General features: G+C 36.2%; 1 protein-coding gene across 3 annotated transcripts in view; it reads right to left on the bottom strand.

Annotated features, from left to right (window-relative positions):
- Positions 1 to 3,854: 3,854 nt before the first annotated feature.
- PTAR1 (protein prenyltransferase alpha subunit repeat containing 1) overlaps positions 3,855 to 16,447 on the bottom strand; it is a 50,560-nt gene continuing 37,967 nt past the window's right edge. For all 3 annotated transcript variants that reach the window (XM_014795450.2, XM_087444507.1, XM_087444508.1), the window contains exons 6-7: positions 15,549 to 15,853; positions 3,855 to 13,067 (exon numbers count right to left, since the gene is read on the bottom strand). In XM_014795450.2, the coding sequence (XP_014650936.1) occupies positions 12,725 to 13,067; positions 15,549 to 15,853 (648 nt within the window). In that variant the 3' untranslated portion in view covers positions 3,855 to 12,724. The remainder of the gene's footprint in view (positions 13,068 to 15,548; positions 15,854 to 16,447) is intronic.

Here is a 16,447-nt window from a genome sequence, read left to right as displayed (position 1 = left end):
ACCATGTTTTTAAAAATCCATTCTTCCAATTTCTGCCTTTTAGTTTGAGAGTTTAATCCATTTACATTTAATGTAATTACTGATAAGGTAGGATTTATGTCTTCGCTTTCTTTTCTGTCTTTTTTTTATTCCTCAATTATTCATTAGTTGCCTTCTTTTTTGTTATATATTTTCTAGTGTGCCATTTTAATTCCCTTGTTTCTTTAAACATATTTTTGAGTTATTTTCTTGGTGGCTGCCCCAGGGAATACCATTAGCATCTTAATTTATATCAATCTAGTTTGGACCAATAGTATACAAAACTTGTTTACTGTATAGCTCTATTCACCCTTTTTATGCTATTTTGTCACAGCCTACTTTTGTATGTATTGTGGTCCCATTAACATATATTTAAAATTATTGCAACATGCAGTTTTCTTTTAAATCAGATAAAGGGGAAAAGGAGTTACAAAGAATACATTTATACTACTTTTACTGGCTCTTTTAGTTTTTTCATGTGGAAAGGTCTAGTGTCCTTTCATTTCAGCCTGAAGGACTCTCTTCAGTATTTCTTTCTAGGGCAGGTCTGCTAGTGACAAACTCTGTTTTTGTTTATCTGGGAATGTTTTAATTTCTCTTTTATATTTGAAGGATAATTTTACCAAATATAAAATTCTTGGTTGAGTTTATCCTTTCAGCTCTTTGACCATAGCTGTCAATGCCTTCTGGCTTCCATGGTTTCTAATGAGAAATCACATGTTAATCTTATCGAGGACCCCCTGTACATGACAAGTCGCTTTTCTCTTGCTGCTTTCCAGGTTTTCTATTTGTCTTTGGCTTTTGACAATTTGATTATAATGTGTCTTCATGTGGGTCTCTCTGAGTTTATCCTACCTATCGTTCATTGATCTTTTTAGATTTGTAGATTCATGTATTTCATCAAATTTGGACCTTTTCAGCCATTATTTCTTCAAATATTCTTTCTAACCCTCTCTTTTCTTTCTGGGACACCCACAATGCTTATGTTGGTCAGCTTGATGGTGTTCCACAGGTCCCTTAGGCTCTGTGTACTTTTATTCTGTTCCTCAGACGGGATATTGTCAATTGACCTGTCTTCAAGTTCATTGATCCTTTCATCTTCTTACTCAAATCTGATGGTGAGCCCCTCTAGTTTTTTAGTACAATAACTGTACAATTATTCAATACAACTGTTCAGAATTTCTAGTTATTTTTAAGTATCTCTTGATATTCTCTATTTAGTGCGACATATTTCTCCTTTTCCTTAGTTCTTTAAGCATGATTTTTTTTTTTAGCTCTTTGAACATATTTAAAATAGCTGATTTATGGGCCGGCCCTGTGGCTTAGCAGTTAAGTGCATGCACTTCACTACTGGCGGCCTGGGTTCGGATTCCAGGCGCGCGCTGACACGCTGCTTCTCTGGCCATGCTGGGGCCATGTCCCACGTGCAGTGGCTGGAAGGATGTGCAACTATGACATACAACTATCTACTGGGGCTTTGGGGAAAAAAAAAAGGAGGAGAATTGGCAATAGATGTTAGCTCAGGGCTGATGTTCCTCAAAAAAAAAAAAAAAAAGCTGATTTAGAGTCTTTGTCTGGTAAGTCTACTGTCTGTTTTTTCTCATGGGCAGTTTCTATTGATTGCCTTTTTTTCCTGGGCATGAGCCATACTTTCTTGTTTCTTTCCATTTGTTACAATATTTTTGTTGAAAATTGAACATTTTGAATAATCTAATAGACCAACTCTGGGACTCAGATTCTCCCTCATCCTCAGGGTTTACTGTTAATGCTTGTTGTTTAGTGACTTTTCTGAACTAATTTTGTAAAGTCCATATTCTTTATGGTGTGTAGCCATTGAAGTCTCTACTCAGTAGCACAGTGGTCAGCTAATGATTGGACAGACACTTCCTTGAATCTAATCTCCCAGTTATTGCTGAGGGGCTCTGTGTGCACGTTGGGGCATGCTGTCCACACTCATTCAGGCAGCTTATAATTGTCTTACCCTTCCCTTCCTGCTTGGGCAGTGTGAGGTGACAACTTACAGCTTTCTCAGGTCTTTGCTGAGCATATGCACACCCCTACACATCTGCATGGCCTTCTAGATTCAATTTTTTTTTTCCTTTTTACCAATCACGTCCTCATGATTAGGGCTTTTTTGTGTTTTGTCCAATAAAATCTGTCTACTTCAAGGTTGCAAAAATATTCTCCTGTCTTCCAGTGGCTTTACAAGTTCTTAGTTTTATGTTCTACGATCCATTTTTAATTAATTTTTGTATATTATGAGAGGTAAGGTTGAGTCTCATTTTTTCCATATAGATATCTTGTTGTTCCAGCACTGTTTATTAGATTTTCCCATTGAAATGACTTTAAGGCCTTGGTCAAATCAGTTGACTGTATGTGAGTAGGTCTTTTTCTGGGCTCTATTCTGTTCAATGATTTGTCTATTCTTATGCCAAAACCACAGTCTTGATTATTATAGGTTTATAGTAACCCATCTTTTCAAAATTGGTCATTTTAAATCCTTTTCATTTCCATATAAAGTAGTTTATCAATTCCGATACTAAAAGTATAAATTCAAAAGTATTATCTGTTTTTCATACAATTAAGGAGTGGTAAGGGAATTCTTCCCGGCAGCCAAGATTACTCTAAGAATCTTTCTATGAAAGAAAAGATACTATAGAAATTATTGCTTCTATTTTCAACTTCTGCTGCAACAGAGGACACATATAATGATATTGCACCTCTGATAAGAAAAGGGCATACTGTAACTTGTTATTTTGAATAAAGTTGATGCCCAATCTAGCCATTTAGGAGTGGAGTGAGAAGACAGGAGCCATACCAATTTTTTAAAAAACACTGCTGCTGCTTCTCCTTAAAAAAAAAAAAAAAAAGAGCACCAAAAGCAAAAATTTGAGCTCCCAATGTGAGGAAAGTGGTACTGCTAAATATAGACAAATGATGAAAGGTTTACCATATTTAAAAATTTTAATTGGCTAGTGTATCATTCTGCCTGTTATTACTGTTAATCTTTCATTTCAAGAAACATCCTATTAAGCAAAGCAATTTCCCAGGGAAGCACTTTGATCATATTAATTGTTGTCAAACTTCTTATATAATCTGCTTAATAATTCAAGTCAAGACTGTCTTTAGTAAGCTAGTTCCCCTTCCCAGCATATCAAAGCAAAAACAATACTGTGGTTTTAAACATTGTTTGTGGTACTTTGGTATGATGCAAAGTAAATTCTATATCCTGTTTCGTACCAAAAATAGACATAGATAACAGTAGTGCATTATTTAAAATACAATCCTCAATAGTCATGGGACAAATAGTAAAGGCCTTTGCCACAAAATACCCTTCTGAAATATTTAAAATCTGAGCAAAAACAGTGTCCACTTCATCAAATACTTTTCAGAGCCTATTTTTGTATTACACTAAGTAACTCTGAATGCTATACCTGGCTTATAACATATTGAAGTGAGACTCCAGATTAAGAAAACATGGGATGTAACACCGAAATAACTAACTAATTTCTTGCTCTATACCTTCATTCGAAATACAGGGGAAAAAGCAGTATCTAGTCATAATGACTTTCATAATCAATTAGTCATTGTTAATGCACTCTAAAGACAACTGTGACAATTTCTCTATTTTTGACATTTTTTAATGTCCTAGACACAAGTGACATTTTATATTCTTTCTACAAATGGAGGTAATCAAATCATTTGTTTCACCTAGACAACAGCTCATAACTCCACCCCACTACCACCATCAGAGCAGTTAACAAGACAGCCTGGCAGACTGCAGCTGAGTTTAAAACACCACTGCAAGTAAAAAATAAAATCACACTTAACACTCATTTAGGAGATGGAAAGTTTACTTAGAAATTGCAAACATTTAGCAAAGGTAAGACATAAACACTATTTTCCATATTCTATAGAAATACAATAATTTATAGCTGGATTAGTACATGATCACATGATAAAACAAATCTAACGGGAAAAAGAACGGTTCATTCTACCTTTCTGCCACTTATCACAACTTAATAAGTGTACCAGTAAGTACTGGAAGACAGCTGCATAGGAAGATTAGAATCCTAGGGCTGTTTGTTAATATACATTATTGTATTATAAGAATAATATAAAAACAAAATAGGTACAGATACACAATTAACATGCAATTTAAGCTATTATTTTGAAGAAACAGGACAGAATTTAGTGAACACATTGAAAAATGTGTTGTTCATAATGTGTTGTTATAATTAGCATATCATGATATTTTACACGGCATGGCATTTCTTCTTCCTTATATAACAGTTGGGAAATTGGAACAGGTGGAGCCTACTTCTAGAGCAAATTTAAAATAAAGACAAAGGAAAATGAGTGGATAATTCTATTAGATACTTTTCTAAGTATACTAATTTTTAAAGTACCATAATTTCATGCCTACTTCTCTGTCTCCCAATTTAAAATAAAACCATACTTTGTACCCTATGACATCTGCACTAATATAGCAGCCCTTAGCCACACGTGGCTATTTGAGCACTTGAAATGTAGCTAGTCAGAACTGAGAAGTACTGTAAGTACAAAATACACACTGAATTTTGAAGACAGTATGGGAAAAAAAGAAGGTAAATTATCTCAATAATTTTGTATATTGATTACATACTGAAATGATATTTTTAATATATTTGGTTAATTATATTATTGAAGTTAATTTCGCCTGTTTCTTTTTTTAAAGTGGCTATTAGAAAATTAAAAATTACATATGTGGCTCACATTTATTTCCAATGGACAGTGCTGATATAGATAATCTACAGTCATTATTGTTGCCTTAGAATTTAGCATCACACTTTAAGCATTTTGAAGCACTAACTCCCAGAACACCATAAACACACTCTTCACATACCTTACTGCTAAATTTTTTATCTCTCTGCAAAGAATACATTGTAAGTATAAAAAGAATTCACTAATCTTTAAAAAATGTCAATTACATATGGTGAGAGCTAAAGGAACTTCAATGCAGACTGTTATATTGGGGGGAAAATTTTAAGAAAAACAGCACTGCAAGCAGAATGAAGACAATTATTATCTTCAGTAAAATAAGTTAGCCAAACTTATCTTTAATGCCCAAGATCTGACCTTGCACCACAGATCATATATGTAACTTGTCCATTTGACCATAACTTACAAGAAAATCTTAAAACATTGACTGCAACTTACTCCATTTTGGGGAAAATCTTCAAGCAATGTAAAATTAACACACATGGTGAATTCTAATAGCAGAATATAGTATCTGAGAACTATCCCTTAAATTCAACTTCCTCAGTGTGAAAGTAAGCAACTGTCTAGTGTCTAAGAGACTCGGATTTAAAAAAAAATTTTTTTTAAGAGGTTTTAAAAAAAAATCATTCACGTTTTATCATTTTCTTCCTCCTTTTTTTAGTTTTTGTAGTAGAGTGTATAAATATTTGGCATATTTATAATACCACATATTTCATTTTGTCCAACTCAAGAACAAGTTAATATAGTACACATTCCGCCATTCTCCTAGGAACAACATACACCAAAATACAATCCTGACAGTGGTCACCTCAGTCAGAAGCCAGCATGACAGTCATGCACCAAGAACCCCGCCAGGAGGCAATGCCTAATTACACTTGTACCACACACTCTGCTCCTTACAGCTCAGGCTGGAATGTTTGTTTTTTAACTGTTTACATCTGTGGACATCAGGTAAACTCGGTCAAAAATGCTCTGAAAGCCACAAATTAACAGATTCTGAAACTACTATATCATTCATAAAAATTTCTCCCTCATTTTAAAGATGTTCTGAGAAAACATATAAGTAGAAGTTATTTAATATAACTTCATATTTACCATTACCACTTTTAAGACACTGGAAAGCAACCAAGATTTAGGGAGAAATAAATAGAACCTAAACCAGATAATACCTGATACTGCAGAAGACTACAGTAGTTCTTTCCAGAGGTCAGCAGCCTATTAAGACATTTAATCACATTTATTAACGTGCCTTGCACAAAAAGATACTAAACTTTTCGCATCTCCTATCTTCAGACCATGTTCTACATAAACAATATTTTTATTACATTACTAACTCCAGCCTAAATAAGCCTAATAATTCATGTCAAATGATATAACTTTTCAGTTTCAAACATATATTACTCTAAAAATATACTCCTCAGTGAAACGATGACAACAGTCTCCTTTCTGAAAGCTCACTGTTAGTTTGATGTTAGATCAATAATTGGCTAATATTTACGGAGCACCTACTATGACTGCACTCAGTCTACACTTATTCTTTAACCAATAAGAAAAAAATACCTGCTCCAAATGCAAGATGACATTTGTGAGGGAGGATAATATATGAGCATTTCTAATAGAACGCTGTATGAATCAACTTCTGGACATGTGAAATTGTTCATCCCTATGACATTAAAAAAACCTCAAATTTATTATTGAGCACTTGTATAAAGATAAACAAACATCTGAAGTAAGCTGCATAGTATTTTGAGGGAAGTGACTGCCATACATAAAATTAAGACTGATTCTCTAAAGGTATGGAAGAAAAGCCAGAATGTCACGGTTCATAAGCAACCAAAGACTTAATATAAACGATTTACACAAATATCTGGTTAATTCAGGCTAACGGGCACTTGTGTTAGATTTCCAACTTTTCTTGAGGGAGTTGGTTTAATAAAGAAAACTGCCTTTAAATACGAGCACTTTAAGCAAATACAAAAATAAAAATCCTTTGGATAAAATTCTTTGTAAAACCACTACATAAATTCAAGTTCCAAATCTCATTTAAATGTATATACATACATATATGTGTATACACAGACATGTACATACATATATATGCCTTAAAATCATCTAAATTTCACTTATAATCTTTGCTTTGTATGTGTGAACCTGATTATGTATCTTATGCACAATACTGTATTTCTTCTGAAGCTAAGAATGTGGACAGTGGGGGTAAGACAGAGATAAGCTAGTTTCAACTTTCTAGCCTTTAACAATTCTGACCTGTTCAATTCTTACAGGGTATAAGGCATTATGCAATGTATTGAACATGGACAGGCTCTGCACATAAAACACTCCTTCAGGGAAACTGAACTTTTAAGAAGCAAAATAGTTGTCAGTTTGAAAACCAACAGTAACCATTTTCCTCAAGAGGACTTCTAAAAATTGAGAATGATGTCAACTACAACACCCCCACCTCTGCCAAACATGGAAAATAACACAATACAGAAATCATTTCCATAGAAGACATGTATAAGAGAACATTCATAATAGAGCCATAGGGACTGAAGCAGCGAGATGAACAAGGAGGCAGTCACGGAGTGTCTACGAGCTACTGCACTGGTAGTGGTTTATAAAAAATACTATCTACACTAAAATTTTAAGAGCTAATAATATATTTAGCATATTTTTGCTTTTTTTGCTACTGGATATAAAATTTTGTCCTGAATTTACTAAATATTCTATACCCTGAGGAATATCCTAAGAGACTAATAAAAGAAATACCAGGGTTAGCTTTGTGGACTACATTATTGTCCAGAAAGCACAAAGTGTATATAGCCCATATTGTTGGAAGCACAAGGTTTCATCAGCAGACAAAGCCACTGCTCTTTTATTTATTTATATATTTTAAGCAAAGAGTTTGGTTTTCCAGTGTTAACACTGTATGGTGAGAATAAAAAAGTCAAGGTTGGGAACCTGAGGTTTCCCCCACCCCAGATCCACAACTGACACAATGGTTTTCTGTCTCAATTATGAACATGACATACTGCTGCCCTTTAGGAATATCAACAGTCCTCTCACTTTGGAATCTTTAGCTATACATTTTTATGAAATTACAATTAAAAATTATTTGCTATCTTGAAATACGGAATTCCTATCCCTCCCCTCTCCATACTCCAATACATAAAATGCCACATTTTAAATTTCATCTCAGTATTTACTTCTCTTCCTCCAAAATTTGCAAGGATCAAGGCCCCATTTTTTCTCCCCTTTCAACTATCTTAAAGAAGCCTGAATTTGGGAGGGAATTCTTAAAGTCCTTAAAGTGAGGCAAAGGATTCATTTATGACAACCATACGGCCTTTCTTTTAGGGCAGAGAGCCACTGTTTCCCTTTGAACATGGGCTGCACAGGTTTCAGGCTGATCTTTAATTATGCATGTGCCATCCCCTAAATGTGATGCCTCCAACCCACAAAAAGTTAGTTGTCACAGAGAAAGAACTAATTCTCAGTAGCATACTTAAAAATGTTAACTAATGAAATGCAAACCAAAGCATCCGATCTGCTTATATCAGTATCTCATTAAAGGATAAAATACTCCATGGGACCATGCCTAACAACTGGAATAAATAAAATGAGTCACAATCAACTGTTTAATTACTTCTGTCCTCTGTTTTCTACCTAAACATTAGACTTAAATATAATCTTGCTCCTCAAAAAAGTAAGGAAGGCACTCAAATTAACACAGTATGTATAGTTATGTTTTAAAAGACAGTGTGTGATGCTTTTTCCTGCTCACTGCCTTTATGACACTGAATCTGCCTAAGCTTCGTACCTCCATGCACTTCTCCATTAGACAGCAGCACATTACAGAGTATACCCAGGCGTGGCGGGGGAGGGGGGTGGTGGGGGGTGGCAGAGGGCTCAGCACATACAGTGCTAGGGTTTGCACAGTTCTATTCGAGAAATTTATTCAGAAGACAAGAGGTTCAGTTGTTACAATGCTGTTCAAACTTTCTGGCATAAATATTTTAAAGTTTTAAAATATAATTTTCTAGTAACAAAATAACTGTAAGCTTACAAAACCTTTCTGGAAAAAAAAAAAGATTCTATGTTACTTTCTTTGATAACTAAATCTTTAGCATCTTCTGTAATTCAGGGGAACTAAGGTAGAGTTTAGATTGTTGTATGGCAAGTGGTAGTTACACTCCTAAAGTGTATTTAGCCCCTGTGTCAGATTATCATCTTGCGCTATATGAGAGAAAAATCACTAGACTGACCATTTGTTCTCAACAATATTAAAAGTTCTCTTTACACACACACACGTGTGTGTCTCAACAGGCATGAATAGACGTGACTTGAATATATCTAAATGACACCAAGTCTACCATCATATATGCTTTCTTACAAAATGCCACATAGAAATCCAAGAACTTTTGTTTCCACATAAGCCCTTATCTAAAGATTTAAGTGGCTTTTAGTGACAACCTGTATACATTTAATCCTATTAATAATGAAGCCTTTAATTTAAACTAGAACCGTACCATTAGGAATGAGAAATATGACTGAAAGTCTGGGCCCAGAGTTTCCCAAGAGGTAATAAAATGCTAACACCTAGAAAATAAAAAGGAGACATTAATAGGTATCAATCCTTAAGTTTAAAAAATGACTTACACAGGTTTATCTAAAAGGCCCACAGTTCGAGTCAGGGGAGGGGAAAGGAGAAGCATAAAATGACTATCCCAGCACAGACACAGATCAACAAGTTTTTGAAATCAAAGAACTTCTTCAGGTGTCCCAAAGCGGCTCTGGCTGTGTTAGCAGGATCTATGCTCCAACATCATAAATGAACACTAAGTAGTGTTTTTAACACAAACAGGCTTCCTCAGTTCTAGGAATTTTTAATATATATTAAAGTACAGTTAATCGCTAATTATACAGCTAACTGCATTTCTTGGCTGGGATCTACAAGTTTAAACAAGGTAGTTAAATAAAGAAAAAAAAATCTAAATTGACTTATTCTATACGCCATAGCTTCCCTGAAGTATCATGAAGCTAGAATACATCATTCATTCACAATCCATTGCTCTACTCCATCAATTTCTCAATCATAACTCTCTATCCATCACTCATGATCAATATTTCCCTTCTTCAGTTAATCATTCATTAATTTAATAAATAATTAATGAGGCCTCACAATGTGCAAGGCACACAACAGAATCTGGGAACACCATATTACCAAAATAGGTTCTAAAAAAAAGGTGGGGAGGGGGAGGTGGTGCAGATATTTACAGTTCTTATTGCTTTTTGCTTGTCAGTAGTAGTCTTGATCCACAGGATGGTACGACAGCCTACTATTATTCCAGTGAAAGTTCGATGAAATGTGTGTCAATCAAAACCATCTTTTCCTTTTAGCAACGATATATATAGGAAAAAAAGTGAAGACTAGCAAGTCCCTGAAAATAGACACATCCTTTCCACCGCATGAGCTCATTCAGTCAAAGAGATATTATCACGCTAGCACTAGTGAGTTTAGAAGTCAACCATTTAGGGGAAAAAACACAACCATATAGGGCAATACTAGGTTTTTCTGTGAATGAACACTTGAAAAATGCAAATTGTAGAAATAAAGTAGCACACAAAAGTCACATACAAACAGTATCCTTTGGATATCTGTATTTTCACTCCCTACTTAAAACTTTATTAGGAAGACAAGAGACTAAGGTATATTAAAGGATTGCATGGCTTCAGAAAGGGGGGGGTTAAGAGCCTTAAAACACATGGAGACAGTTAACATCAAAGATGGGCAAGAGACTCTGTGGAAGGTATAAAAAAGCATGAAGCACTATAAAATTTAGCTGATGTTTCACCGAGAATTATCTATACTCATGTTCTGACACTTTCACATCAAAGCATAAGAAGCCCTATTACTTGGGATACTTAAAATGATGCTTGGAAAAAAAGGTAATACTCAGTGAGGCCAGAATTTGGCAATACATATTAGTGGAACGGGCGACTCTCCCGTGTCATCTCTGTGTATTCCTCTCCCAATCCCTGCAGGTGCTGAAAAATCACAAACTAATGGTTTTATTCATAGAGGTCTAGGTAGACCTTGAGGTATTTTATTCAAAATATGTTTTGTTCACAAAGGGCCATGGAATTATGTCCATAAGGGCAATTATTTTCTCACCGAAATATTATAAAAGCTATAAAAGGGTACCTTTTGCCCCAAGAGAGAAGAGCAGCTTCTGTCTACAGGGGCAAGGCTGGACAATCTTCCTAGTGTTCTTAAGTCTCACTCAACAGTTTGCCACTCAACAACATCACGATGCATTAGTAAAGGACCTATTCTTTTCCCTTAAGACAATGCATCTCACTCAAGGCCAGGGTTTCCATAATAGTGAGAGAGGAGAAGTCTGCCTTTCCCTACCTCTGTCTTCTCATTCTATAGGTGACCAGGAAAGTAAAAAGGACAACAGGCAAAGCACGGTGGTCACACTTGTTTCTGCCACTGTTCCTCACATTCTGCACACACACAGGACAACAGACAGGTTCCATCATTAGGGGAACTTTCAGAGGGGCAGTTCATATTCATATTTCGTGTGTGTGTGTGTGTGTGTGTGTGTGTGTGTATCTTTAATGGGGTATGGAATTCACTGGAAATAGGGAGGAGAATATGTTCAGTACACATCCCTGAAATAAGACAGATAAGGAAAAATATACAAAGTGAAAGTGACAGAAAATATGGAACAATTGGGAAAATAAAGAGAAAGGGATGTGGAAAAAAGAAATGCAAACCATTTATGAAGGGGGAATATATTAAGAAAGTAGACATTACTTGGCCCTTTCCCCACCCCTGCCTCACTGACCTGAAAAACCCAGCCCTTGTTAGTGAAAAGAAGATACAGCTATAAGGTGGATACTTTGGTACCTCATCCCTGATAAGTTTAGTATCAAAGTTTTTAAATTATTTTATTTTTTAAAATAAAGACTGAAGAACTAACCTTCAAAACTATTCTTTCCCCCTGGCTTTTGCCAGTAAACTTTTAATAATCACTTCATAAAAATTTTGTAGTTCGTATCTAATGTATCCTCCATAACTTAAATTTTTAAAAAGGAAGATTTTTATGGATACATTCCTATGTATTTTTGTCTATATATTTCTCTCATTTTTAATGGTGAATTTGGAAGGAAAATAAGCAGTAATAACTAAAAATGGCATTCCATGTTTTTTTAAAAAATTGATTTTTACAAGGGCTGACTTGAGTGTTTTTGGCATATACCAAATTTGAGGTTAAAAAAAATCTATCAAAACTAGTAATAAAAATAATTTTCCAGTACTGCAATTACACAAACTCTTAAAATTAATTTTTTTTAAAATAACCATTTTAAAAATGGATTACACTGGAAGCATGTTTTTCATATAAATTCCAATACTTCTGACTTTGGTTATGTTGGTCTATAACTTGAGTAGATCATGCTAGAGAAAGAGAAATGGTTTGTATTTTCATATATCCATCCATCTGGCCATTTGATTCTCAAAACAACAATTAGATCGAGTAATTTTATATTTGTATTGTTCTTAAGCTGAACTACAACATAAATTTTTAATTAAAAAAAAAATAGCCTACGCAGCAATTGCACCCAGTCGGGTGGGGGTGTGTGTGAACCAATCAGGAGAATCAAATGAGAAGAAGCCTCATGTAGCGAAATATAAAGGATGAGAAGTTAAAAAGAAAAAAATTAAGACTCACTATTTAGTAGGAAGGAACTATACAATTATTTTACCCCCAAAGGAATGCCAGTTCTTACTAAAATAAATAAAATGAAAGATTTACTATGGACTTTTAACCTAAAGATGAACACAGTTAGCCAATAATAGCAAACAGTTCGTGCAACTACGTAAATAAGAACGGAAAGCAATATTGCACTAAATGGAGAACCTTGCAGGACTAATCCTCTTTCACTGACTCAAAGTAACCAGCCATTTTCTGTATGCATTAGCAAACCTGGCCTGCTCTACATTCCGGCAGGTGGACAATACTTGATCGATGAACCTGTGCTCCATTTCCAGGCCTAGGGAGTCTGGAGCTGGGGTCCGCTTCAGGCGTTTGGTTTCCTGGGAATAGCCTTGCTTGCTACAGTCATTCAGTCCATCCACCTCCATTGCCTGAGATGTGTGGGGGCCTGCTGGGACGAGGTGCAAGTCACTCAAAATCCCCCCAGGGCTATCTGCAGGTGACAGCTGGGTCACGCTGTGAGAAAACCTACCATTCAAGTGATGCTGAAGGTAGAAAACATGCCTCCTGTGAAAGAGGGAGAGGAATAGAATAGAGAAAAATCACATCACAAAGTCAACCTTTTCAAGAAAAACAACAAAATAAGCTGATAAGTTCAAAACATACCGTACTCAGTTCACTGCCCCCTTCATAGCCCAGAGTCATCCAGGCAAAGGAGAAGGAACAGTTATGATGAAGTCTCTGGGTATGTGGACAAAGCCTTACAAGCCCGGTCTACTGGTTTGCAAGAAACAATGCTACCCCAAAGATTTTTCAACAGCATTGACTGAAATGATGATAGTCACTTGGAGTTGTTACTCTTTGTAACTATAATATGAAACTAAAAATAGCTTAGCTCAATCTCTGCTATAAATTAAAATACAAAACAAAATCAAAAACTGACCTCTTTGATATCCTAAAAGACAAGTGATTCAGGAACACGGGAATTAAATAGCTCTTCTAGAGGCTTAGTCTGTTGGCCTCTACCCAATACTTTCTTTAATAAGAACAGATCTGCTGCAGCTGGTCTTATTATGTAGAAACCAACTGAACTTTCTCCTAAATCCATCACTACAGTCTCAGTAAACATCCACATGCAGTAGGCATGTGCTGGGCTCTGAGCAAAGCATGTTAAAAGACACAGCTCCTGTTTTTCCTCTAAAGAGAGCAGTTCCCTTGCCCTTAGAATCATCTGGAGTTAATTTATTAAAAATGAAGATCCATATGCCTAATCTCTCAAAATTTTGACTCAGTAGGGTGCCCATGTACTGTACACAACAAAGTAAATTACAAGGGTTCTATGTTGTTATATGTTATCATTCATATTAGCAACTCTAAGCCCTTAAAAGACAATTCTATCCATTTTCCCAGCACATTCTAGAGTAATCAAGGAGCATATAACGTACTGATTTAATAGAGGGTAAAACTTAAAGGATAAATACGCTCCTAAGGGCAAGGAATCAGTAGTAGAAAACTGTCCTATATAATATATAGGTAATCCCAACTGTCTCTTTTCCCTACTCCCCCCACCAAACTCTAATTAAACTTTATACGAACAAAGAAAGTTTCTGCTCTGTTAATCTAGCTATCTCTAACACAATTATAAATTCTCTGAGCCTTGCTATTACTATGCCTAAATATAAAATAGCAACAAAAATCTAACACCAAAACAACATGCAAGTTAAGAACTACCTTCTCTCTTGAAAATGTGGAAGAAATATGTCTAAATTTTTTTGTTTTTTTTTTTTTTTTGGTTGCAAGGAAGATCAGCCCTGAGCTAATATCCATGCCAATCCTCCTCTTTTTGCTGAGGAAGACCGGCCCTGAGCTAACATCTATTGCCAATCCTCCTCCTTTTTTTTTTTTCTCCCCAAAGCCCCAACAGACAGTTGTATGTCATAGTTGCACATCCTTCTAGTTGCTGTATGTGGCATGCCGCCTCAGCACGGCCGGACAAGCGGTGCGTCGGTGCGCGCCCAGGATCTGAACCTGGGCCGCCAGTAGCAGAGTGTGCGCACTTAACCACTAAGCTTTGGGGCCGGCCCCGAAATATGCCTAACTTTTAAGAGAAAAAGAAAATTCTATATTCATGAAGGTGCCAAATAAAGGAGATTGTCTTCTATCTTCTAAATATATTTAGCATGGAATAGTAGCCGAACAGATCTCCTCAAATAGCCTACAAGAAAGACTAGACTGGACAAAGGGGGCAAATCTCAATAACTTTAAAAATATACAAATATTTAAAATGCCTATCTCCTGCTTAGCACAGGCAAGTCTTTTTGTCTATACACAGAATCCTATGGCCTGAAGTAGAATGTGTATTTATAAAGATGGAGATGCCTCCAACTAGAAGATGATCCAAAATAAACCAAAGGGCTCTCACACTTGGACTTCATTCCAACATGAAAGTTACTTTACTGTCAAATGTACTCAGAACTTAGGTTATGAGGTTAGCAACCTCTTGCACTCCTTCCTAATAATCCTGCTCCACTCCCAAGGTACACTTTATTTAAAAAAAACCAAAAGTGTCAAGAGCTTACACTTAAGGTAAGTTAATTTACAGACCATCGTAGGTCTAATTAGACCCATGAGGGTCTAATCAGGGGTCTCAACCCTGACTGTGCATCAAATTTACCTGCTAGGGTTTTTCCTTTGTTTTTTTAAAAAACAGAGGGTAGCGCTCCATCCCAGATATGCTAAATATCAGGGTCTCCAAGGGGGGAGTCCAGAAACTTTTGTTTTTAGTTCAGAAGTAATACAGGTCATTCTGTCGCACAGTCAAGGTTGAATACTACCATCCTAAGCCACAGACAAAGATCTGCAGGAGTAACCTCATATTGATGTGGAGGAGGAGCAGGACGATATGGTAAGACAAACTCCTCTGAATCACTCAGGCAAAGCTCCATAGATTACTGTATTTACTCAGGCAGGCAGGAGTCAGATGTAGACCTTCTGAGCTCTCATAAGGACACACAGTTTCATGCAGGAAATGGATTTCCCTTGTCTTACCTATGACACCAAAGGGTTTCATGTCCTGGGTAGGAATCAATAAGATCAGTGCTGAATTCAACTTCTTCTTCTAGAAGATGGGGAAGATTTATCCTTGGTTCTTCTGTTGAGGCTGCTGCTGCTTCATCTTTTAGAAGAACTGAGGCTGGCTCACTTCTCAAAGGGTTTTGCTCCAATACAGAACCATCTATCACAGTTTGGCTAATCAAAGACTTTAACAAAAACTGGCGGTAGTGAAATCCGCTGTGGTCTGAAACATGCATGGATGCCCACTGTTTAGTAGAAGATAGTTCCTCAAGAAGAATCTTGTAGGAAGGAAAAAGAGAAGTGAGAGACGAATTGCCAAAGGTTTTTCTTTCTCCATTAATGCCTTCAATTTTCTCTTTCATTCCTCGATTTTTTTTTTTTTTTTTTTTTTTTGGTGAGGAAGATTAGCCCTGAGCTAACACCTGTTGCCAATCCTCCTCTTTTTGCTGAGGAAGACTGGTGCTGGGCTAACATCCACGCCCATCTTCCTCTACTTTGTATGTGGGGCGCCTGCCACAGCATGGCTTGACAAGCGATGTGTAGGGCTGCACCTGGGATCCAAACCTGCAAACCCTGGGCCACCGAAGGCGAGTGCGTGAACACAACCACTATACCACCAGGCCAGCCCCTCGTTTTTTTTTACAAAACCATTCCTACCAATGTTGTGTATACAATGTCCAACACAGCGCTGTCAGTGGAAGCTCGGTAAATGCTAGTTTCCCCTTTCCCTTATAAAGTAATAGTTTTTTTTTTATACCCCAGAATTTAAGGACTTATTTGTCTTTCCTTCCCTGGACTTTGATCCGTCACGTTCTAATTGGCACAGAGAAAAGCCAAATTCTAAAATGGAATTTTGAACATCAGGGAGTTCA

This window comes from Ceratotherium simum, chromosome 20, assembly GCF_057802395.1.
Source record: "Ceratotherium simum simum isolate JZ-2026a chromosome 20, ASM5780239v1, whole genome shotgun sequence".
Classification (NCBI taxonomy): Eukaryota; Metazoa; Chordata; class Mammalia; order Perissodactyla; family Rhinocerotidae; genus Ceratotherium; species Ceratotherium simum.
Note: the sequence above shows the minus strand (reverse complement) of the source record. Positions and strands in the feature narration are given on the sequence as shown.